Source organism: Onychomys torridus, chromosome 11 (assembly GCF_903995425.1).
Source record: "Onychomys torridus chromosome 11, mOncTor1.1, whole genome shotgun sequence".
NCBI classification, from domain to species: Eukaryota; Metazoa; Chordata; class Mammalia; order Rodentia; family Cricetidae; genus Onychomys; species Onychomys torridus.
Genome location: NC_050453.1, coordinates 88,011,079 through 88,037,235, shown reverse-complemented (window position 1 = coordinate 88,037,235; position 26,157 = coordinate 88,011,079). Strand labels below are relative to the sequence as shown.

Genomic DNA, 26,157 nt, shown 5'->3' with positions numbered 1-26,157 from the left:
AGCCAGGACAGGGCCAGATCCCTCAAGAAAAGCCAAGCCGATTTCTCTCCTCCGACGTGAACGTCGCACGCTTCTCGCCACTCCGGGCAGAGCTCACCCGGCCTGGATCCCACGCCCAAGTCCTCAGCCCGCTGGAACACACCAAGCATTAGGACCGCGCGGGAGCCGCCGGAGCCTTGCAGCCTAGCCTAAGATGGGCGTGGCTTCTCGGAGAGGGCGGCTCCCGGCAGAGGAACGGGGGTTACGTCACGCCGACTCTGGACGTTGATTGGCTAGAGTGCAGTGCGCGGAGCCCGCCAGCGTCTCCGCCCAGCCCCGCAGCTCCACCTCCTCTCCAAGCCGCTCTGCCTGCGCTGGCTCGAGAAGGAACCGCTCAGGCCGTCGCCGCCTGCCCAGTGTGGACGCGGAGAAGGAGGCGGAAGGAGGTCGCGCTCGTCCGCTAGCTCCTCCCGCACCCGGCTCCCCAGCAGGCGCGGCGCCCAGGGGAGGAGCCGCCGCCGCGGGCACGCCCCGCCGCCGGCCAGGGGGCGACGACGCCGGCCGGCCGCCGCCCCCTCGCCGGCGAGACCCGCCCCCGGCCCGCCCCGGCGGCATGGAGGGGCAGCGTTCTTGACGGCCGTGCCGCCGCCCGGGCTCGGCTCCTCCCGCCGTCCCCGCTCCCTCGCTCGCATGTCCGCGCCGCCGTAGCCGAGGATGCTGAGGATGAAGCTGCCGCCGAAGTCGACGCACCCCAGCGAGCCGCCACCCGACGCGGAGGAGCCCGGGGCGGACGCGAGGCCGGGCGCAAAGGCGCCGCTGCGCCGCCGCCGCGATTGCCGCCCGCCGCCGCCGCCCACGGGCCTGTCGCGGGGCCCCCCTCCGCCGCCGCCGCCGCCGCCGTCGCCGCCGCCGCCCCGGGGGCTCGAGCCGCCTGTTGCTGACGGGCCGACGGTGGGCGCGGGCATGCCGGGCGGCGGCGGGCACGCGGCGGCGCTGCGCGAGCAGGAGCGGGTGTACGAGTGGTTCGGGCTGGTGCTGGGCTCGGCGCAGCGCCTGGAGTTCATGTGCGGGCTGCTGGACCTGTGCAACCCGCTGGAGCTGCGCTTTCTCGGCTCGTGCCTGGAGGACTTGGCGCGCAAGGACTACCACTACCTGCGCGACTCCGAGGCCAAGGCCAACGGCCTCTCGGACCCAGGGTCGCTGTCAGACTTCCGAGATCCCGCCGTGCGTTCGCGCCTCATCGTTTACCTGGCGCTGCTGGGCTCGGAGAACCGGGAGGCCGCCGGCCGCCTGCACCGCCTCCTGCCCCAGGTGGACGCGGTGCTCAGGAGCCTGCGCGCCACTCGGGCCGAGGGCTCGCGGGGCAGCGTGGAGGACGAGCCGGGTGGCGATGGCGAGCAGGACGCGGAGAAGGACGGCCTCGGCCCGGAGGGCGGCGGCTGCGCCGAGCTGGGGACTGGAGGCGGGCTTGGCTTCAGGGCCCAGGAGGAACTGCTGCTGCTCTTCACCATGGCTTCGCTGCACCCGGCTTTCTCCTTCCACCAGCGGGTCACCCTGAGGGAGCACCTGGAGAGGCTCCGCAGCGCGCTCCGCGTGGAGCCGGACGACGCGGAGGTGGAGCCGTGCAACTTTGCGGGCTCCAGGGCCCAGGTAAGGCACTCGGAGATGCCAAGGAGTGGCGGTGCGGTCGCAGCTCCGGCCCCGCCCTCGGAGCCCCAAGAATCCAGCTCCGACCCCAGCCTCGTGCAGGTGTCTTGGAATAACCACGCCACGGCCCTCGGCCCGGGGTAGCCCTCTCATTTTCTTGGGCGGCTCAATTCCTGTCACCCGCATACACATGCAAGCCACCCGCCATAACAGAATGCTCTAGAAGACTACGTGCACGAGTTGCCACGGAAAACGTGGAGCTAGCTCCCTGACCGAGACCTCGGATGAGGCGTCTTGTAGAACGCTTTGGGCTTTGAGCATTGTGGGCGCTAGGTGCAAAGGAAAAACGAAGCGCTAGAGGGGCCTGCCATCCGCAGTCTAGCCCTGGGTGGTCTAGTCTGTTAGCCTGCTTAACCGCCTTACCCCTTGGCGCTCCCAGGATACTGACCTTGCCTATTCCATAAGGGACTTTTAATGATTAGTGTGTACCAGTTAAAAAAAAGTTCGAATAGGTCTTTTGGCCTCTACTCATAGAACTTTGTTATTCCCTGGGAAAAAAAAAATCTATGGAGAATTTTTGGCTGACCCAGGTCTAACACTGGTCATCTGGGTAAAAGGCCTGGGATCGCCTGACCAAGCCTTTAACAAAACTGCCAAATAAGCTTTCCTAAGGGGCTTGACTTCTGCTTCCAGATTTGGGTCTGGTGATCTTAGATCTTTACTATAGGCATGAACGATGTCTAAAAGAGTTTTAGTACATAGGAATCCACTTGTCGCAAACATTAAAGAGTTTTTACAGTTTTAAAAGCAATCTAGGCCCAATAAACTGCGTAAGGATGCGATTTAATGGAGGATGGGGATAGGTTTCAGTTGCAGTAAAAACTAGATTAAGATCTTATTTTTGTGGATCAGATCTTTTGAAAGATATAGATTCGGATGTCATGCTTTTCCACCTTAAGAAGTGTGATTTCCCTTCCCTCCTTGCTTGAAAGTTAACATGTATCTGAAATCATTCTGTAACCTAGAACTCAAATTGAGCATTGTTTCAGTAATGATTGGATAGACTCATTACCCAAGGACCCAGGGCATTTAGGAACAATCTCAAAGGGCCTTAGGGACAATCTAGGCCAGGTTCTTCATTTTAAGCATGATGCTTTTGTGAAGTGACAAGTTCATGATTTATTATAAATGTTACAAAACCCAGATGTACTAAAGCTAATACTGTGCATTTTCTTGGTGATTAAAACCACACCATCTTCTATTGCCAGCATACACGTGTGTGTAATAATGGTAAAAGCTTAATTCACCCTTAAGCCTACTCACTGAATATGCCTGAACAGATACGCCACTGAGCTAAATTTAGAGAAGAAAGCATGAATTCAGGATCAATGTGCAAATGTTTTAACTTGCTTTCTTGTGACAATATAAAGATAACCTTAAATTTGGTCCGATGGAAATGCCGCACAATGGAACAATTTACATCATTCCATTCACACTATACCAACACAGGTACTTTACTGATTGCAGGATTTTAACTTCCAGGAGTCTCCTTCCTTTGCTTTTAAATTGAGTGTTGTAAAGCAGACTGAGGGGATAGGTATGTGCTAATCAGAGTAATGAGATTTTTATCTTGACTGCAGAGCATGGCTTTTCTGGCCACCAGTGAATGCTGGGAGGAGTGGACAAAAATTGGGCATGCTGCCATTAATTTCAGCACATCACTTCTCAGGAAGTGGGAGTAGGGAATAAATCCTACGGGGATTGTATGTGCTACACGAGACACTGGGGCTGGGGCTTAGCACCTGGTGGTATCTGAGCATGTTTCTCCAGCAGTTGTTTAGGGTTGATGAACAAACCGTTTATGTCCGATGAAACTGCTAAGATCCCACCTTTTGGAAGTGGGGGAGATACTGTGTGGTCTCCAACCCCTCCCGCTGACGCTTGGCCCGGCCTTGACTTTTGAGCGGGCCTCGATGCTCTCAGGCTGTCATTCCTGCGGCTGCTGGTGCAGGTAGGCTGCTTGACGGCCGATTCCCGCGGTCCAGCCCAGCTGTTGCTCGGCCCTCGCCGACCGGAGCGCTCGCAAGGTAAGGCGTGGGCGGATTCCGCAGGGAGAAGGCTGGAGCACGCGCCGGCCGCTGGTGGAGCGCAGGGTCCGCCCGAGGGCGCTGGGGTCGCGCGCGGTCGCGGCCCACGGACCCGGCCCGGCAGGGCCGCCCCTCCTCCGCCCGCAAGATGGCGGCCGCGCAGCCCACGTGACTAGCGCTGGCCCCGCCCTGGCCCGGAGCCCCGGCCCCGGCTAGTGGTGGAGGTGGAGAACCACGTGGGCCCGAGGTTGGTGAAGGTTTAGACCCGATAACCGGGAAAGGGGAAATTCGTGGGGGTGCATTTAATTGCCCCGGAAGTAACTTCGGTTACAGGTATGCAGCTTCTCATTGCTTAAGAACCATATTTGTCCTTTATTAGTGTTCGTGTTTACCTGCCCTCAATAGATGAAGAAAAAAATGAACTCTTAGTTTTTTTGCTAAAGTATACTGGTCTAGAATACTGAACCTAGTTTTAGAATTGTACCTAATAACTATATAGCAGATTTATTTTTTAAAACTAATGACATTCATGGGTAGAACGTGCACTTTAATGCCAGCTTTATATTAGTTCTGTGCCTGAAGGCGATCGAGTCCAGCACACAGTGTCTTACCATGAGCGACAAGTCCCCAAGCTATCCCCAGAGTGTGCCCACTAGTCCACATCAGAGAAACAAGTACAGTGTGGTTTTACCCCTAGAAGTGACAGTTTATGGCTTTTAAAATGGAATTTGGATAATTCTGTAAGTAGTATTAAAATTTCAGTATTGGTGTTCCTTTTAGGAGACTTGCACATAAATCTCACTTTCTTCTCAGCTGCAGTGGACAGCCTTAACTCGTATATGATTTCACAAATAAGCCAAGGAACAGCAGTAGGAATACTTATTAACGGTGTCCTAGGAAACTTGTATAGTTCTTTGTTGGAGTTTTCATAAGTGGAAAACAGCTGAAAACATGATGTTAAACATAAATCTTTCCTGCTGTTAGGAAGGTAAGCCATAAAGACTTAGGAACAAAACCCAGTGTAGCTTTAGAGGTGCTAGCTTTATTATCAGTTCATTGAAAAGACAGGTATGCTCCTGTGTCTGAGTGATTAAAGGCACTCAAACTATTCATGAGCATGTACTGCCTGATTTTAGAGGTTTATCCCTTAACTAGGAATGCAAAGGTGTAAGAAACAAACCACGTTGGTTATCATTTGGTCTGCTTGGCTGCAGCAAAGAATAAAAGCAGCAGCTGTGATGTAGGAACTCTATTGGAAGAGACTTTTTACATTCAAGTAGATATTACTTTAGTTAGCAGATAATTACCAAGGTAGGTACATGGTTCCTTATGCAGTGATTTTTCTCCTGGCATGCAGGAGGTGTAGTGCTCTCCTTGAGCTAATAAGACGCCCCCTCCCCATACACCTGCACTTTTGGTGGAGAGGGATGGGGGTTTGTTGGTGTAGAGATCTCAGAGACAGAGAGAGAGAGAGGAGGGGGCAGGAGAGCATACTCCATAAAAGCAGTTTACAGGGGGAAGGGCTTGCCTTCCCAGCTCAGGGACTTTAGTCAGCCAGCCTAAACCTGAGCTTCATATTTTCTATAAGAGAGTGGCTTCCTTTTGAGGTTGTGGTTATTGGATTAAGTAGCAAGTTGCAACACATTCTCAGACTAGTACAGTTTTCTTGAACACTATATCATGACTTTATTTTCAGGAAAGTGAGGTCTTTTTGGTTTTAATACTTAAATGCCATAAGGTGGGGTTGGGGATTTAGTGGTAGAGCGCTTGCCTAGCTAAGCGCTAAGGCCCTGGGTTCCATCCTCAGCTCCTAAAAAAAAAAAGGCCACAAGGTACAGTGCTCTTATGAATATTGCTCTGATTCTAAATAGATTGGTTTTCAAGAAGGATACATTGTTGAAAAGATAGTATTTTGTTTTCAAGAAGGTTACATAGTTGAAAGATAGTATTTGAGAGATATTTATTTAGGAAAACTGTTTTCTTAATACTTACATTGTAAAAAATCTTTTAAACCCTCTTACTAATCATTTCTTTTAGTGTTGAATTTGAGACTATACATGGAAGGAAATACATATTTTGAGTTAGTTATTAACTCCTGGGCTTCTGTAATCTTATATTTTTCATCAGTTTTCACATTTAACTAGGAAATTTTAATCTAAATGTATGTGGAGTGAAGCATGGTGGTGCATGCCTATAAGCTAGCAACTCAGGAGGCTTAGACAGGCTGGCCTGTACTAAAAAAAGCCATTTTATAGTTTGGTTAAGTTACATAGTTCATCAGTTCAGAGCACAGGTTGGGATCTCTGTGTACTTAAAAGCATCGAAGCTATTGTTTATTTTTTAGCTTGTCTAATATTTTCCACTCCTTGAGAAATGTTAAGCTAACTTTTTTCCCCTCAAAGCCAGTCATTGGCTCACACTTGTAATGCTTGTCATCCCAGTGTTTGGGAGTGAGGGGCCGGGCTCTATAGTGAGACCACATTGCAGAGTGTGGTAGTGCTTTTATGGAGCTCTCTGCTCCTGTGGTAATTCTGGGTTGTCTTTATAAGTGGTCAACGTGAAAGGGAAGTCGCCTGTTGGTGGGGTGTTTGTTACAGGCAGTGGAAGGCAGCCCTCGTCCATTTCCTTTTGTTCCTGTGCTCTAGAGAGTATCTGACCCTCAGTTCCCTGCCGTGCAGCTCATTAGCAGTGTTCGTGCTCATCCAGGAGTAGTGCAACTGAGGTCTTACTTTAAATATGTATTTACGTTTCATTACCTGTATGTATGGGTACCATGTTTGTGCCTAGTGTCCTTAGAGGCTGGAAGAGGGCATCAGATCCCCTGAAACTGGAGTTGGAGGTGGTTGTGAGCTGCCATGTGGTTGCTGTCCTGTGCAAGAGCAGTAAGTGCTCTTAACCACAAGCCATCTCTCCAGTCCACATTGAGATTTTGAAAAGGTCACTTTCCGAGCTTCACAGTGCCCAGCATAAGATCAAGCTGTCCTCTTCCTCTTGTTTTGTGTAACTGTCCTGAAGATGGGTGTGACGTGAGGAAAATGTATGAGATAACATGGGTTAGTCAGAGATTGGTTAGCACAGGAATTGTGGTGGATGAAGAGAAATCTGGAGAGGTAATAAGCATTGGCTACAGAAGGCTTTGAAGGTCAGATTAAAGGACTGGGTTGTTACCAGTTTGCATGGGAGCTAATGAAAATAACTGTGTGTGCGAGTCTGTGCTGTATATCCCCCTGAAGGCCAACTGTCATTTTTAATCTTAATGTGTATAAAAGCACTCACTGATTGATTCAAAGAACTTCCAGACTCACCCAGTGGTCCCATTATACATCAGTAACTATGCTGTGTTTGGTTACCTTGGCCCCTAGTTGTCTTTCCTCTTTATCCTGCTCATGAAGGACTGATGCCTAGTTCTTTTGGGTTTTGATGCAAGGTATCTACTATAATCCCCAAACTAACTCCCTTGGTTTTGGCTTTTCCATCTCACTTTTGGGTATTGCCACCAGATACATCTTTGTAAATCAGCCTTTAGTGATATTACATTTTCTTTCAGTGACTGATGGACTCTGGGCTTTAATACGTCCTTAACTAAAGTCCCAGCTGCCCATTCTGTGTTCACACATCCTGCCTTGTATTCAAGTCAGGGTTCATGCTGTCTCCGTTCCTGTGGTGTTCTTGATTACCAGTCTTCTGAGAGTCTGTCAATTCAGAATTCCACTAGGACATAAGTTTTCTTGGAGTTTGGGTACTTCTAGAATTCTATTATTTTAAGCTTATAGAATTGACCTTCCTTGCTAGGTCTTTAAACTTCCCGTTTTTTATTTATTTCTTTATTTTTGTCAGCATTGCTTGTATCATAATTTCTTAAGCTTTGCTTTCAAATATAGCTCTTAAAGTATTGCTTTAAGACTGGAAGCATTGAACAGTGGTGTGTGTGTATATATATACATAGGTCTTCTTTGTATTGATGCACAGGTGGGTGCGGCCCTGGAAGTGGTGGTTTACCAGTAGGAGAGGTCCCAGTTATAAACTGCTGTCCTGCTGGGGGTGATTGACTGTAGAGAGTCCCAGCTGAGGTGTGCGTGTGAGCAGTAGAGGGGTGAGATGGGGAATGCTTGTGCTTAGAAAGCGGAAAAACTTGACTTTGGTCACTGAAATGAGCACTCTGAGAAGTCATGTGGGATTTTTATGGTTATTATTAAGACCGTCTAAATTGGGATCGTTTTCTACAACAAAATGGATTTTTGTTTTCAGTGGTCCTGGAGGGGAAAGTGTGGCTATGTGACCCAAAGTACTGCTTGAGAACAAGCCCATCCTGAAATGAGGTTCTCAGTGCAGTGGTGAACAGAAAAGCTGTTGCTTTGGTTTGTTTCCCTTGTTTGGGAGTAAGTGGCTTTTGCCATGGGTGTGCTTAAGTGTCCAATCCTAATACAATTTCCCCACACTGTACACACATAACTGTCTGTGTATCATGGTCGTCAAGACCCCCTTACATTTACAAACTTAAATGTCTACATGGTTCCAAGAACTTATCTGGACTGAAGTGGGGGTGGGGGAGCTGTGGCTCTGCTGTGGGGCCTAGAAGGCCTGGTGGTACCTGTGCTGCCAATACTCTTGAGTTTAGTTTGCTTCTCACTTAGGACTCCTTGGGCTTCTGTGTTCTCCCCTCTCCTGGGGTAAGGTTGGGAAGATAAAGTTGGAATGTAGGTGTGGACTAGGGAGGGGATGTGTGCGTGTTATGTCTTTTTGTACTCCTAAGATTGTTCTTGTCACCTCACCCTGGAACATCTTGCTGTGGAGATCAAATTGGCCCAGGAGTGAAGCAACACTTGGTCCGTGTCCCTCTTTCCTGGCACAGCAGAGGACTCACTACCTGTTGGTTTCCTGTGTCTTCATCGTCTTGTGTATTTCACCAGTGCACCTGTCATCCTAATTTAAGCTGGCAGGATTTAGATTGACGGAGCAGAAGCATGAAGAGACGTACAAGGAAACATCAGGGCCAATTCTTGGGTGAAACCTGCTGCCCTGATTTCCCACTTCCTTCTCACCGTAAGCTTCTGTACCAGCATTATTGTGCTGGAGCTTTCTTAATGGTTCAGTTTAACACATTCAGTTCCTCCCACCCAATGGAATGGGATCAACCATTTTAATTTTTAAATTAGTAGTAAGTGCACAGAGTCCCCCCGAGGTGCATAGAGAGTGAGAGGGACAATTTCCCTGCCATCTTGTTCCTCCCCAGTCCTGCACAGCTTGCCATTGTTGTCCCAGGTTTCAGGTTGAGAAGAATGTACATATAACGAAGCTATTGTGGCTTTGGTGTAGACTGTGCTGGCAGAGTATATGTAGTCGATATTCTCTTCAGTAGTTGGTGTACTCAAGCTTTAAAGTAGTCAGTTCTGCCATCTGCTTGCTGAACCATCTGAGACCTAATTAATAAGGCACCAAAAAAGAGTCCATAGTCATAGCAGAAGTGCATATCATGCCTGTTCTGAGATGTGTCCATTTTACAGTTGCAGCTCAATTAAGATACAGATGTGTTTTTCTAATCTGGAACTTGCTTGTATCAGATGCTGTGGGTTCTCAAGACTCTGCCTGTGGTTGAGCCTAAGGTTAGACTACCCTTGTCCCCTGTGCCATGGCTGCTGGGGAGAACAGAAAGGCAGTAGTAAGTCTTTCTCAACTTCTCCTTGGCTTATTTGTTCCCCAAAGGTTGGAACCAGAATTTAATGGGGGAGGTAGATGTTGTTCCTGTATCTACAGTGACATCAAACAGTTCTCAGATTACATGGCATCTTTCCTCCACTGTGTGACATGTGAAAATGGAGACAGCATAACTGACAGCCTTTCACATCTGGTGCTAATAAACTCCACAATTATGTTCTCCATAGCTCATTGTGAACTTTAGAAATAGTTTCTAAATTTAATCTGAAGGATTTTCATAGTATTGGTGAAACTCCTAAGACTTGGGGATAAAAAGAAATGATTTGCAGATATTTCATGGGTTGACAGACTTAGGTCCTAATTTATTAAACAGGGCTGCATAAGCCCTCTATCTGGCACCTAAACTCTTTGGCCCCTTTTCACTTTATTTTGAGGCAGAGTCTTGCTAAGTTGCTCAGGCTAGCCTTGAACCTAAGCTCCTTCTGCTTCAATTTCCTGTGCAGCTAGGATTATAAGTGTGTGCCACCATGGCTGACATTTTTGTTCTTAAAATTAACTTTTTAGACTTGTGACTTCAGTTGGGAAGCAAACTACTGTTCCTGTTGTTTGAATATAATGCTTATGGAAGCAGCATTGTTAATGAACTATGTTAAGATATTTGTTACACATTTGCTGCCTCACTCTTTTTAGAGTGTTTGGTTTGGTGGCATTGATTATACCAGATCTTCACCAACTCTTCTCCCCCTTTTTAGACAATAATAACCATTTTGGTAGATGTAAAGTGAACTCATTGTGGTTCTGATTTGCATTTCTTTGTAAAAACCTATTGTAGCATATTTTTCACTTGTTTACATTTGAAAGTATATAGTTTTTAAACTTAAACCAACTTAGAAAAATAATCCGCCATAAGAAAAGGAGTGAGGATGGAGAGATGGTTCAGTGGTTAAGAGTACATACTGCTTCTTCAAAGGACCCAAGTCATCTGTAACTCTGGCTCTAGGGATATCTTATACCTCTGGCCCCCTCAGGCCCCTGTTCTTATGTGTACACACCCATACATACAGACATGGAATTAAAAATAAAATTGTAAGGAATAAAAAGGAGAAGAAGTAATTGAAACTGAAAGGCTCTTTGAAGTAATAGCTGTTTGAGAAGATTAGAATGCTTCATTCTGCTTTTGTTTTTTGTTTTTTTTTTTATGGTACTGGGGATGAAACCTAAGACCTTGCACATGCTAAGCAGGTACTCTGCCACTGAGCCATATCATCAGCACTGTATTGCTGTTGATTTTTTAAAGCATGTAGAACAGTGTTGAATTTTTAATTACCAAAATCTCTCTGGCAAATGCTGGCTGTAAGAATGATTTTATGATCTGAGTTAGGATAAATATGAGTTTATTGTTAAAAACTGATAATATTGCATGTTGGTAAAGACTGTGAGGCCCAAATGTTTCAGCTGTTGGTACTAAAGAGATCTGTGCTCACCTCATTACGTGGTTCTTTGTAAATAATCCTAGTGCCTCGGGTTTCTAGAAAGCAGATGTAAGTCTTAGTTCCCAAGAGTACTAAGTGTAGTTTATTCAGGTAAGTAGAGCTGTCAGCTGGAATCCCACACTCCTTGTCAGACCAGTTTGGGGCATTAGGCAGCAGGATGATAGACCTTACATGAGATCCTTGGGAAGTTGAAGGTCTATTTGTGTTGTTTCTTTACACACTTAAAAAGTCAGTGTGTTATTTACCATGTTTGACTCTTGAAACAAGGGATCTTGACGTAGGTGGTATTTTGAGATTCTGGGTGAGAGGAGGAGGTAAGGTGTTAGGACGGAGAAAAGACAGGGCTGTTTTCTGGGGTGTGGCTTTTCCAGCATCTTATAATAACAACGTACACATGACACTGCTTTATTTCTGGAGACCTGTAAACTTGGCATGCTTCTTCTTATTGTAAGCATTCAGTCTTTGAGGCACACATCTGTAGTTTACTACTTTTGGGCTGAGTGGACTCAGGGTCAGTGCTCCCAATGGTTTCTGAGTGACTTGATTTTGATGGTAAACTATCCATACATAGTGCTTCTTAGAAAGATTTGGTATGTGTTAATGGTGCTGTTGATAATACTTTTTCCTAACAGAGCATCCTGATAGACTGTCACTAAAACCAATCAGTAAATAAATTTTATATAGCGATTGACATTCAAAGTGCCAATGCACTTACCTTGGGAAATTAACATAGTGTACCATTCATTTTATATGTCCTTTTGATTCTGGTGCGCGTGGTATAGAATGGACACCACTGGCAACTCTGATTAGCAACATTTGATTTTGTGTGTTAAAGTCACTGGGAAAGTAAATATTTGAAACGATTATTACTGTTAGGACTTGACTCAGAAACTTTCTCCTCTGATATAGCCTAACACATCATCTTCTCTTCTAGAACGACTCTGCTTGTGGTGATTATATACAGAGTAATGAGACTGGCTTAGAACAAGCCCCAATACCTCAAGGTGGACTCACTGTGACCCCTCACAGAGCTCAGCGAGAAGGTATGCTTCATTTGCCGTGAACTTATGGCAGGGCATTATTTACACTCAGGGTTTTGTTGTTGCAGTTGCTACTGCTGGGGATGGTTGGTTGGTTGGTTGAGACAGGGTCTCACATAGCCCAAGGTGGCCCCAGACTTACTATATAATAAAGCTGGCCTTCTGCCTCCATCTCCCAAGTGCTAGGATCACAGGCCTGTGCTCCCAGACCTGGTTTATGTGGTGCTCAGGAGCAGATTCAGGGCTCATGCATGCCAGGTAAACACTCTATCAACTTAGCTGCATCACTAGCCCCAGTTCTATTTAATTCTGAACTCTTTTCTTTTTAGAGAAATCCCATTCATTGGTCCTGGACTTTTGCCCAAAAGCAATGCTCACAACACCTTCAGTGTTGTAGGGTCTCCTTTCTCTGCAGCCTTGGAATGTCCTCTCACATGTGCTAGCCTGTGTCACAGACAATTGTCTTTTTGGCTCTCTCTTAAACCTCTGTGTGTTTCTGGAGGGCAAAGACTTTCTCCTACTCCCTAAGTACTTAGTAAAGTGTTTCATCTATGGAACGTGGCCAATGTCTACTAAAACCAAAAAGAAAGGAAGAAAGAACATCAACAGAGTTCATAGTAAGAGAATGAAGACATTGTTCACAAATCCACTTTCCATGCAGTTTTAAAGAGGAATAGCACATTTTCATCTAAAAAGAAATGAGCTTGAAAGCTCTTTTTCTTTGCATTTGGGGAGTCCATGAGCCCATACTAAGAGAAAATTTGAAACAATGTGGGCTGCCATGGACTCAGGTTGTAGATGAGCCAAAGACGCTTAAGACATGCTCAGTCACAACTCTGAATCTGTGTCAGTATGCCTCCTTTTAGTTCTTGTCTTTTTGGTGTACGGTTTTCCTGGGTAGAACTACGTCTGTTTAGTTATGAAGAATGTTATCAAATGACCACCCCAGGTTAAGACATCAAAGTATTCCCCCAACTAAGCTTTAGCCACAAACTACTTCAGGTCAGCTCATTGAGCATAGAGTGACCTGATGTGAAACTTGAAATTTTATAATGTTTTGTTCTCTTAAAACAATTGAGAAAAATGAAGACTGTTTAAAATGGCAGCAGGTAATTTTAAGGTGAAAATGTGTATAGCCCTTCATTTCTGTTAAAAGCATGGTATGTAATATATGCTCTGGTTTTAGTTGGTGAGCGTTAAGAGAGGTGACAGCAGGTATAACTGGAAATCCAAGATGAAGCTAAAGGCACATGTCCTTCGGGGAGCAGCATCATGCCCACCTCCAACCCTCTCCACTAACAGTGAACACTAAGGGCTGGGAACATAGATGGCTCAGTTGATGAAGTGTTCTGCAAGCATGAGGACTTGGAAATCTGATCCCTAGCATCCATGCGAAAAGCCAGGCACAGCCTGTGATTCTTGTGCTGGGGAGATGAAGACAGAGGGTCCCTAGAGCTGGCTGACCATTGAGACACTTAGCAGAACCAGTCAGCTCCAGGTTCAGTAAGATAGCATTTCAAAATGAGGTGGGCAGTGATTAATGAAGACAGTCCACGTCGGCCTCTGCCTCCCAATTTATATATATATATATATATATATATATATATATATATATATATAGAGAGAGAGAGAGAGAGAGAGAGAGAGAGACAGACAGACAGACAGACAGACAGACAGAAGACAGAAAGCCAAGAACCCAACAGTTTGCAGAAATGGAACCACACATGCCTCTGTTCCTGTCTTGTTTCTTCTTTTTTTGAAACAGCATACTAAATGACCCAAGCTGGCCTTGTCCACAGTCCACATGCCTCCTTCTGTGCTGTTCTGGGATCAAACAAACCCAGGACTTAGTGCTTTCTAGACAGGCACTCTGCCAGGGCAGCTCCATCCACAGCCCCAGCTGCTCTGTTTTTTAATACAGACTAGTTCAGGAAGGTTTTACTTTTTTCATCCTTTATGTGATTTCATACAGCAGTTTTTGGGAACACAGACCTTTCCATCCCTCTTTGGTCATTGTAACATTACACAGGTCTGAGACTTACCATCTGGTATTTGAGAATTTTTTGCCTCCCTTCACCCTCATTATTTTTGAAGCACAAAGGAGAGGCTGGCTTGAAGCAGGCCATCAAATCGTAGATTTTGAAAGTTAGAGAAAGTGCTGTTAGTACTCCCCCTGCTTATTCTAAATGCGTTCCCTGCTGCATTTCTGTGTTTTGTGCCTCATGCTCTGCTTGCTCACCTTCCATGGTGTGTCACAGTCTTAGTCTCACTTCTGTGCCCTTGCTACTTACACTTCTTCTAAAGCACAGTGAGTCACCCTGTCCCTTTGTCATCATTCCCCTGAATCCAGCAGTGACCCGTGTCCCCACCCCACCCCCAGCCTCTTCTCTGCCACCATTATCAAGTTCATTATTGTCAGCTTCTGATGTTGCCGCCTCAGCATCAAGTAAGTATTGTTTCCCTGGTTTGTCTGTTGTCTTCACGTCCTTGTGTTGTACTTTGTAGAGTGGCCTTTTTAGATCACACCCCCATTTGTTTTATTTTCTGTGATGAGGGTTTACTGAAGGGGCTATAAAGTGAGTGGCTGGGGGTGCATGTATTTTGAGCTTGTGAATAGACTGTTTATTTTCGTGTTCACTGTCACCTGTATCCACTGTTCCATCTCTGTAGTAACTCTACATAGGGTTCTTTCACAGTGAGACTTCCTTTTTCCTTACAGTGCTGTTTATAGTACATTTTACCAGTTCCAGGATATACAGAATCCCCCCTGGCTTCTGTGGGCACCAGGCATGCTTGTGGTACACATACATATATGCAGGCAAAACACTTATACAAATAAAAAGAAGGAAACTAGATTTTTTCTAATTTATTCCTATTATATATAAATAATTGAACAAGCCGTATATATTTAGTTGATCCCAAAGTACTGTATTGTGATAATATGAATAAGAATTTTCATTATTACCCTTTAAAGAAAAATCTTCAGTGAAATATCTTCGGGTTTTTGTTTGTTTTTGTTGTTGACTGTTGGACACTCTTGGGCATTCAGCGTCTTAACATACATAGGAAACATCCACTCATAGATATGTGGCATATTAGTGTGGATCTGTTTCATGAGTTAAGGTCAGTGTGAAGCTTAAGTAAATAGCTGGCATTTGTCAAGTTACAGGATTACTTTACGTAACTGAATATGTGTGTGATCTCTAACACAGTCCGAATGTGTGTGTTCTTTCTTTCAGCTGTACACATTGAGAAGATAATGTTGAAAGGAGTCCAGAGAAAAAGGGCTGACAAATATTGGGAGTACACGTTCAAAGTAAGCTATGCTCACCCCCAAAAGATGCACCACAATAAATTAGAAGAACTAACTGCTAGCCAGTTTACGACTTTAAAGACAAAAGGTAGGCAGGCAGGCAGGTAGATGGTGTAAGGCAGTTTTTAAAGATAAGAACCTTAGACTTGGGGAGGACTGTTAAAGATGTAAGGTGGTTTTTAAAGATAAGGACCTTAGACTTGGGGAGGACTGTTAAAGGTGTAAGGTGATTTTTAAAGATAAGGACCTTAGACTTGGGGAGGACTGTTAAAAAGGTGTAAGGTGATTTTTAAAGATAAGGACCTTAGACTTGGGGAGGACTGTTAAAAAGGTGTAAGGTGGTTTTTAAAGATAAGGACCTTAGACTTGGGGAGGACTGTTAAAGGTGTAAGGTGTATCTTTAAAAAGGAAAAGCAAATATTTTCACAAGTGTTTGCAGACCACTGCCCTTCTCTGCCCTGGCATCACCGCCCCGCTTCCCTGCTCCTCGTGGAGTTTCTCATCCTGCTTTGTGGCTTTGTCATCTTGTTGGCTGTGAACCCCAGGGTCCAGTCAGATTCTGTTACTGCCAGGGTAAGACTTTCCGCCTGCTTCCCTGGGGGCTGCAGCTGCACCGTGGAGCCTGCTGAGATCGGCTCTCACGCACTCTGCAGCTCCATGGAGTGAAACCAGGGTTCTCTGCAGCTCCATACGGGTCTTCTCACGGGCACTGCTTACCACGTTCTGACTGTCCTTCTTTCCTGAGGACTCTTCTAGTCCTCTGGTATTATGTTTTCTCTTTGCTCTGCAGACTGCTGCCACTACAGCTCCCACCCATCCTTGAGTAGACCATCTTCTGGAAGCACTCATCCTCATCTCCTGCCATCGTACAGTGTCTGCCTTGCTCAGTACATTTGTTGAATGGATTTTAAAACTTTAACTTCTACTCTGAAGGAGAAAAATCCTTGACTCTGTGGTTTCCATTTCCAGTTTCCATTGGTCTCACTTTTGGCATATTTGGCTCTTTGCCCTTGAAACTCTACATGCTGGCTTCTCCGTTAGTTGTCGGAGTACACAGCTTTTCTGTCAGACTTTCCTCCTTACCCTGGACCACAGCTAACATCTGGCTCAAATGCTCCCTCTCTAGAGCCTTCTTAACACCCAGCTGCTCTTGGCCAACACCCACCTGGCCCAAGTCCCAGTCTTTGAAGTAATGGTGACTGGTAGAAACTCCTGCATGTTTACAGGGTTTTATGTGACTCTGACATGAGACTGAACTCAGACTCGGTTGTCGTGTCTACCCTGGTATCTACCTATCCACGTAGGTGATCATCATTTAAGAAATGTACCAGCCAATAAACAGGGTTGCTAGGTGGAATTTTGTATGCATTATTTAATTGTGATATGATTGATGCCAAGACTTAGAGATGAGCATATCTCAGGTAGTTGCTTAAGTCAAACAGTTGGACAGTAGAAATTAAAGCCCACAGAATTCTTAGTGTCTGGGAGCCAGCACAGCCGAGCCCAGTCCTAGCTCATTTTCTCTATAAGAAAATGGAGGTAATCCGACTTGATAAAGCGTCTTGCTAGGATTTAAAACATCTGGAATCAGTGGTATCTTTTCAGAAGACAAATCTCCCTCAGCTGTAAAATGGTACCAAAGAGGGACAGTCTGCATTGACTGTTTCTCCTGGAAGTGTACATTAGTGAGCGTCAGGAACAGGATTTTATCTTTTGCCTCTACCCTGTCATTGTATCATTTTTGTACTTAACCAGAAAAACAAAACGTTCCTGAAAATTACTAAAATATAGTTAGGTTTTAACACTGCTTTTTTTTTTTAAGTGCAACTTAAAAGAAATTATTGGAAAACTTTTTTTCAGTAGAATGTCAATGTACATTTATAGAAGCTGTGATAATGCTGGATGAACTTTATATTTCTAATTGCTAATCTTAAAATTTTAAGTAAGGCCTTTTGTTTTACACATGGCTTTTTCCCCAGCCGGTTCCTGCCTAAGCAATAACCATACAATATGTGTGTTTTCTTAAATCAGGTAAATTGGTCTGACCTTTCAGTCACAACAGTAACAAAAACCTACCAAGAGCTACAGGAATTTCTACTGAAGGTAAAATTATAGATTTTGTTGTTAAGATTTGTATATGATATAAAGATTCCTAAAATTTCAGTGTCAAAGGAATCAACAAGAAATGAAAACACACATAGGTTGACTCCAACTGAAAGAATGTGAGTTGTAGAAATGTTACATTGTGTATCTCTTACCTTACATTGCCAGCATAAATGGCAAAGGGATTCACTTTAGAAAATGTGTCCCCATTCCTAGCTCCCTGCAGAGATGTTTCTTCTTAAGGTAAGGGCTCTTCCCCCTAGACAGTTGTCTGCGGTGAGAAGAGGCTTACTTCCTGTGGTACCTAACAGCTGTGTGAAGCTCTCCATCTGTGGGCTTTTCTTGAGTCTTACTCCTTTTCTTCCTCGGAGTCTGCCCTTCTCCCACCCCATCCAGAACAAGAGATGACGATGGAGTTGTCTGCTGCAGATCTGTGTTGTGTTCTCCCACCCCATCCAGAACAAGAGATGACGATGGAGTTGTCTGCTGCAGATCTGTGTTGTGTTCTCCCACCCCATCCAGAACAAGAGATGACGATGGAGTTGTCTGCTACAGATCTGTGTTGTGTACATCCTTACCTGTTCTAGTGAATAAAGTCTTCTAATTAGATTTAATTGAAAAATGAAAGAAACAATAAAAGGGGACCTAGGTCTGTGTGATTAATAAATTACTATTGCTCAGCAAATACTATTGCAAGCAAATACTTTACAGTTTGTTAACAGGGAGATAAAGCTGAGAAATCCAGAAACAGGAAATAGTCCTAATGCAGTTACCTGTTTTGTGTGAAGGTGTTATTACTGAACTGATAGCACCTGACACTGGAGGATTTTGCTGGGTTTCACGCTGTGTGCTTGTCATTCTGTGTGTCTTCTGTTCAGATCATGGGTGTTACTTGGTTCTTAACTCTGCAAGGGACTGATTTTCTACCAGACTGAGGGCTTTGAGCAGAATGCTGGTGACGGATTCTCTGATACACTATCAGAATGTTAGTTTGCTGGATTTGTTAGTCTGTGTAGATTACGTCAATTGAATAGTTTCTTTTTCCTGTGGCTTATTTTAAACTGAATTTTCTCTCTCTCTTTTTTTTTCCCCTCCCCTGCTTTTAAAAATAGATTTTTTGAGGCTGGGCAGAGGTGGTGCACTCCTTTAATCCCAGCACTCCAAAGGCAGAGCCAGATGGATCTCTGTTAGTTCGAGGCCAGCCTGGTCTACAGAGTGAGATCCAGGACAGGCATCAAAACTACACTGAGAGACCCTGTCTGGAAGGGGAAAAATTTTTTTTTTCCTCATACTATATAACCTGATTAGTTTTTTCTCCCTCCGTTCTCCACAGTTCCTTCCCACCTCCCCTTCCATCCAGATCCACTCCTTTTCTGTCTCTCATTAGAAAAGAACAGGCTTCTAAGAGCTAAGAACCAAACATGACAAAATAAGATATAATAAAATAAAAACCATCACATTGAAGTTGGACAAGGCTAACCAACAGAAGGAAGAGTGTCCCAAGAGAAGGCACAAGAATCAGAGACCCATTTGTCCACACACTCAGGAACCCCACAGAAATACTAAACTGAAAGCCGTAACATTCAGAGGACCTAGTACAGACCCCTGTTGGCCCTGTGCCTGCTGCTTCATCTCTGAGTTCATAGGAGCCTTGCTCTCCTTTGTCCTCTGTCCCCTCTGGCTCTCAAATTTTTTTCTATCTCCTCTTCTGTGAGGTTCCCTGAACTCAGAGGAGAGGGATTAGATAGATAAATTCCATTTAGAACTGTGTATTCCAGGATTTCTGTGTCTGGTTGTGGGTATTAGTTCCCATCTGCTGAAGGAGGAAGCTTCTCTGATGCTGGCTGTATAAGGCACTCATCTATGAGCATAGCAGAATGCCCTTGGAAGTCATTTTATTGGTGGGTGTGTGTGTTTCTTATTTTTGTTTGTCTGTATGTTTGTTTTGACCAGTAGTACTTAGTTTTATGTAGGTTTCTGGGTTCTCTCAGTTAATGGCTGAGAACTCCCTGACCCATTCGAGTTACTGATAGCATGTAAAGTGAGCTTCATTCATTTCTAGTCACCGGGGCCGGTGTCCCTCCTCTAACTTATCAGTCCTGCACAGCCTGTGATAGAAAGGTGGGCATTCTGACCACTGGCCTCTTTCTGCCAGACTTTGGGGAACAGTCAGAAAGGTGTCAGAGAAGCGAGTGGCTGTGGCCCTGCCAGGTGCTGAGAGCATTGCTGGTGGGAGAGAGCCACTGGCCAGCTGAGGACTAAGCAGGGGACTTGGGTCGGCCTGCTCTCCTTTGCATACATCTGTGCCGGCTTCTGAGGACTAAGCAGGGGACTTGGGTCGGCCTGCTCTCCTTTGCATACATCTGTGGCCCTCTTGTGCTTATTGCCAGCTCTCCTGTGTCTTGATAGGACACTTTTGCCAGGGTTTAATGTAAGTTAAGTAAGCACTTATGAGCAGCCACCGGTTGGGTTGGCAACAGGATGCTCTGTTTCCTTCTGTCATCTTCTTCAGGGGCACAACTCCAGTGTTGGAGAGTGAGCTCCACGGGGTACAGAGCCGGGGCTAAAGACGCTGCCACCTGTCAAGGCCAGGTTACTTGATGCCAGCTTGTGTGTGAGGTTGACACCTCTTTATCTCTCTTCTGCGAGAGTTCAGTGAGCAGCACAGACCCCTCTGCCAGGCTGTGGCCTGGCTTCTGGCAGTCTCCTTTCTTCTGTGTCTCTGCAAGCTTCAGCAGTGGTGTGTTTTGACAGATTACATTTCTTCTGTCACATAGTTTTTCTAAAAGCCAACAGCAACACAACCCCCAGATGCCTAATTCATTCTTGAGGGTTGTGATAATTAACCCCTCTGCTTAGCCAGCGTTTGACTAAAGAGCTTTTCCTAAATGTATGAACGCCACTCTTACCCGGGATAATCTTCACTGTCTTTATAGGAATGATTGCCATTCACATAGTCATACATTGTCAAATATTTTTCACGTTGCCTTCTCCCGTCGTCAGCATTGTTTGTAGAAATTCAGAGCAGGACCTGCCCTTCTGAGCGCCTGTGTAGTGTACTGTGAACGGGCGTGCTTATTGTTGCGCTGCACAGTTTCCAGAAGTGGGGTTGGTGTTGGGGCTTGCTGAGTTCTCTCTTGGGGAAACAGCAGCTTCTGCCCTCTGTGTCCTGGCCCCTTCCAGTTTTGTTTTTCATATTACCACAGCCGCTCAGTTGTCATTTCTTCCTTTGCTGTCGTATCCACAGTTTCTGAGAACAGAACAGGAGTTTGGATGCTTGCTAACGAGAGTGAGGGCATGTACTGTGCATTGGAGGAGGTTTTATAATGACTGTCCAGAACAGTTGTAGACAAACTGCAGTCCGTCTTAAAGAGTACCAGAACTCACTGTCCGGCATTAGAATGGGTCAACTGCTGGTGCCTGTGTAGTGTTTTCCTCAGCTGTACAGCAGTTCCCAGATTGAGGCAACTCATCACACCAGACCCAGCCATGTCTAACGAGGAGGAAACTACTCCATGGCCTCTGGAGTCCACTTTAGAGACCCCTGAGCTGAAGAATAGGATTGGCAAGGCTGCATTGGAACTAACCTACTGTGTGGCTTAGAAACCAAACCAGAATCCTGTGGTTCAGCTGACAGTGTTGCCCTCAGCCTGGGATCTCTCCTCCAAATGTTGAAAGGTGGCAACCTGGCTTTCAGTCAGGGTCTTGACATTACAATTGTAGGCTATTAAAGTGTGTAGGCGATGGATCAGTAGGAAAGACAGGTTTAGCATTTGTAGCACAGTTAAGTTGAATGGCCCCTTTTCAGAGTAAAGGACTTCTTCAGTGAGGGCCAACCTCAGGGTGCACTCCTTAATGAAGCAAGGGAAGAGATACAGGCTTTTATGAATGTGGAGATAAGACTGATCAGCTTAGGTTGTTGTGTTCAAGATCCTTGGATGCCAAAGTCTTGATGAGCTAGTTCCAGCAAAGCTACTAATACACAGGAGAAGATAGTGGATCATACTTGGAAAGACTGTCAGCTGACAGATAACCTGCCCGTGATATCAGTGATGGTCTTGAGGCTTCTAATCAAGAGATGTGTGTTGACCAAGAAAATTGTCATCAAGGTTAGATCCAAAACCACAAAATGGGAGATTAAAATGGTTGCAAATAAGGACACTTCTCCCCCACTTGTACCATGGACCCTTTTAGGAAACTCCTTGAGGTGAAGGCTACAACTCCCTAATGTGAATCAACCATTTATTCTTGCTAACTTTGTTAACAAGAAAAATTAAATAATGATTAAATGGCTGCACATTAGGCTTTGGCATTTTCAAAGATAAATTTGTATCTAGATACAAAACCTTTCATTACTCTGAGATTGTGCAGAGGCCAACACAGGACTAGATCTGTTAAAACTAAGAGGAGAAAAATCCAATATAAAATAGAATATAAAAGACACACTTTAACGCCTTATTTTTAGCAAATAAACTTCTCTTCCAACTGAGTGGGCCCTGGAAAAAAGACAAAAGCAACATGAAAATAAACTAGATTGCATACTAATGACTACATGTCCACACTCAGCCCAGTAATGTGAACATTGTCGTTAACTCGGTGGCACTTTGCATGATGATAGAGTCCTCAGTTGAAATAGATTACTCTGCCAAGGCTGATTTTTTTTTTTTTTTTTTGTCAGTGTACTGGGAAGATAGTTTTCTTGTAGATGTGTTTGCCACATAAGCAAAGACACCCATGTAAAAGCTGAGTGTAGTTGGCTATGTCTGTGGCCCGAGTGTTGGAGTGTTGAAGGACAGGTGAATACTATGAGATCACTGGCCACACAGTCAAGCTATTTGGTGAACTCTGGGTTCAGTGAGAGAGACCCTGTCTCAAAAGATGAGGTGGGAAGCAATAGTGAAGACACTTGGGGTCAACTTGTGGCATCCCCTGCACATACAGACACCTGCATACATACATGTTCATACATATACTTGTACATACACTATGCACACTAAATAAACATTTTTTACTAATGTTCAAAATTTGTAATAAATACCTACTGTCAAAATTCTCTATTAGTATGCTAAGGTCAAAGTGTCAATTTTGAAATTAATAGTGTTTATTTGGAAAATGTGTTGATTCAGAATTGGTTTCTTTAGGCTGGTGGGCTGGAGGTCATGATTTCCATAGTAGGGTGTAGATGCGTTGGTTTTGTGATTTCCCCACAGTGGTTAGCAGACATTGTCCAAACGTCCCAGTGCCCTAGTCGCTGGATCTCAGTACCACCACCTTTGCCCTCTCTGTGGCTCTGTTTGAGCACTGTGTTGCCTAGAAGAATGTTTACTTTGTAAACCAAGTTCTGTAGATTTATGTCTCTGACTCCTTAGGTTATAACTCTACTCTTACTTTAATTATTTTTGATTTTAGTGAAAGTGACAGAAATTCATCAGAAGTTAATCACAAAAATCAAAATTGAATTCTTGAAAAACTTAGTTTTAGAACCCATTTTTTTAGGAATATTTTTAGTTAAACAAGTTAAATAATGTGATAAGAGTTTGGTTTCATTTAAATATTTTTCTTGGCCAAATGATACTTTCTTACAGAGTCTAGCACAGCTGCTTATTGGGCACAGCCGCCATGTTTTGTTTTGTTTTTATGATTGTGGATGTGGGTTGTGCAGTGTCTGGTACATGGAGAAGCTGAGAGGACAGCGTGGAAGAGTCACTTCCCCACCCACTTTATCCACGGAACCACCACGAGCTCTGATGGGTGGTTTTGGTGTCAGTAAAATGGCAAGAGTTTGCCCCAGCTTTCGTAGCTTCGTTCTTTATGTGGCTTGTAGCCTTTAATTGTCCAGCATTGCCTGAGATTAAAATGTGAGAAGCAGGAAGCACAAAACCGGTAACTATAGAGGCAGAGATAACACATTTCAGAGTAGTGCTCCAGGACTAAAGTGCCAGCTCTACCGTGCAGAATGCTCAGTTAGCTGGAAGCTCTGATGGATGTCACCTCATGGGGGAGAGGGCCTTGAGTGTGGGGTCCATATGCTGTACACTGAAGGCATGCTGTGCACCTGGGTGAGCCCCATGAGGTCTGCTTCCTGTAGAGCAGACCTCTACCACTTCAGCCTGGTGCCTTGGAAAGAGTGCTTTGGGATGGCTAACAAGGAGAAGGCATTTCTTTTAAAGTTTATTTATGTTTGTTCATATATTTAAGTGAAGAACTCAGCACTGGATATTGTGTTTTTCTCTTGTAGCTTCCAAAGGAATTGTCTTCTGAGACTTTTGACAAGACCATCTTAAGAGCCCTGAATCAGGGTTCTTTAAAAAGGGAAGAGCGGCGGCACCCTGACCTGGAGCCCATCCTAAGGTAACAGCCACCAGCCTCTGGCCACAAGTGCTTAGGACAGGCTGTTGAGGGAGATGAGAGACGCTTCCTTTGGATAGGCCTGGGCTCAAAGTCGAAGGTAGCAGCCCTGTTTGTTACTGTATTCTTTCTTTCTCTAACAGCATAAGTTTGATTCTTTTAACCTGAAGGTATTGTGAGTTAAACCTCTTAGGTTTTTATTGTTGTTTTTCCATAAACTTTTATTAAAGATGTTCTTGTCCAGTAGCTAGGCTTGGGAGAGACTGAGTAGTCCAGGGAGTGAAAGGAAGTAACCTTCCCAAGCATGTGTTCACTGCCATTGCTTTCTTGTAACTGAGTGCTGGTTAAGTAAGGTCAGGTCTTTACTCTTGTGAAGTTGTTGCACCATTGGAAGTATATGTGTTGCTTAGATGAAGGTTAAATATGGTGTCGGGTGTGTTTAAATCCTTCCTGTGTTCACTCCCAGAGCCGTGTCCCAAGAGTTAGGGGTCAACAGGGCAATAGTGATACAGGGTCCTCCCCTACCCCACAAATGCACAAGTGTAGGTATAAAGAAGTTAATGTGTTTCATGATGGGAATTTGAAAGGTGTCTTATATTGGCATACAAGGTTTGCATAGGGATGGAGAGACCGAAGGATCAAATGCTAGAGAGGAAAGGGGACTCACAATTCTGTAGGCAGGATGTGGTGGCCCACAACTTTAATGCCAGAACTTGGACACATGGATCTCTGAATTCGAGGCCAGCTTGCTACTTAGAGAATTTGAGGCCAGTCAAGGCTACATAGTAAGACCTTGTCTTTAGCACAAAACAAAAAATGCACTATGTACAAAAGCTAAGAGAATAACTGAGTGAAGGAAACTGAGAAGCTACGTGGGAATGGGGAATACCTGAAGGTCAAGTAAGCAGGTTTATAATGACATCAGCTTCCCTGTTGTATTCATTAGAAGAAACGCATGCCTTTAATCGGGAGGCAGAGCCAGGCAGATCTCTGTGAGTTCGAGGCCAGCCTGGGCTACCAAGTGAGTTCCAGGAAAGGCGTAAAGCTACAGAGAGAAACCTTGTCTCAAAGGAAAAAAAAAAAAAAAGAAGAAGAAGAAGACATCTTTTCAGCAACCCCAGTCTAAGTATAAAGAAAGTGGATGGCTGCGTTTGGCATTTGTCCTAGAACAGTAGCACAAGGCAAGCGATTTTAGGACAGTAGTTCAGTTTTGGGAAAGTGAGCATTCAAATCTGAGCTGTACTGAGAAGAGTGGAGTAAGTGAATCTGGTCATGTAGAACACACAGTGCTGAGAATCATGGGAGTGCTCCAGGTCATAAAGCACGAAGAGTCACGTCAGGTATTGGCATGGGATGTCTGAGACAGTCGTCCTGGAGTGGAGCAGTTGCTTACATGCTGGGGGTTAGAGCATGGCCGTGACAGTTACTAGGTTACCCCTCCAAGGTGCCAAGGAAACAGTTGGTGTTTCACTGGAAACTTAGTTATTAAAAGGCTAAGTGAAAGTATGACCACATGGCTCAGGGTCAGGCTTAAGTGAGGCTCCTCGGGTTTGCTTTCCTAATGGCAGCTGTGTCACAGAGTGTTGTTGGGATTGGTATGGCCAAGGAGGGGGAAGGCAAGAGTGCTTGCTCCCCAATAGAGATAGGCAAGAATCTGGAGTGGGACCTATTGCCATTGAATCATGAAATCCAAAGTGTGACTGGAAGAAAATGACTTGGATGAGATGGATCCCAGAGTGATTACCCTTTCAGACACCCACGTCATTACCAAGTGATCCGTGCATGACTTAGGGTGGGAGAGAAACTGAGGCTGGTTCTGAAACTGCATGTGAATGTGGAAGGTGGATCTAAAAGTTGGCAACTCAGTGGCTGTAGTCTGGGTAAAATGGGGAAGGAGAGGTTGATTGGCAGGTCAAGGGCTTAGAGGCACATGAGTACACCTTCCACCAGTACAGCTGTGAAGAAAGCTGCAGCCTTGAGTTTAAGAATAAGGGCATACAAGCTCGACAGCTAATTTGTGAAGTCTCAGATGACACCGTGGAAAGGTTTGGCAGGTGGATAATTGAATTCTTGAGTGCCTGTGTGTTCAGATTTCAGAGGGCTTGTATACTTCTGGGGGAACCTTGTGAAAGTGTGGGTCCTTATTCTCCAGTACTGGGGTGGGCAGAGGATTCTGATTCCAGCAAGCTCCAGGAGGTGCTGATGGTTCCCAGAGGGTCTCTGCAGCTGATACAGTACTCAGAGAACTGCATGCAGCTGAACTGTAGGGCTAGGGTGTGTCTAGTGGTGTGGGCCTAGGGCCTGCCTGGGACTGAGCATGAAACAGCCAGATGACAGCCTCTAGTGTATGAATGGTTACAGAATATACCCCTTAAATGGACCACAAGGTCGGTGTGCACTGGTCCCTGTCTGTATTGGCTTCAGTATGTGCTTTGAACCTAGCTAGACCACCTATACTAACTAGTAATGAAGAAAAGCTCCACTGTTTTGCT

General features: G+C 45.2%; 1 protein-coding gene across 8 annotated transcripts in view; it reads left to right on the top strand.

The window, feature by feature from the left end:
* Nucleotides 1–333: 333 nt before the first annotated feature.
* Zcchc2 (zinc finger CCHC-type containing 2) overlaps nucleotides 334–26,157 on the top strand; it is a 51,472-nt gene continuing 25,648 nt past the window's right edge. For 7 of the 8 annotated variants that reach the window (XR_004946168.1, XR_004946165.1, XR_004946166.1 and 4 more), the window contains exons 1-5: nucleotides 334–1,629; nucleotides 11,796–11,904; nucleotides 15,141–15,217; nucleotides 17,246–17,317; nucleotides 23,556–23,668. Coding sequence is in view for 3 of the 8 variants with exons in the window: in XM_036202021.1 (XP_036057914.1) it covers nucleotides 694–1,629; nucleotides 11,796–11,904; nucleotides 15,141–15,217; nucleotides 17,246–17,317; nucleotides 23,556–23,668 (1,307 nt within the window). In the remaining 5 variants the exon portion in view is untranslated. The remainder of the gene's footprint in view (nucleotides 1,630–11,795; nucleotides 11,905–15,140; nucleotides 15,218–17,245; nucleotides 17,318–23,555; nucleotides 23,669–26,157) is intronic. The other variant, XR_004946167.1, reaches the window with a different exon arrangement.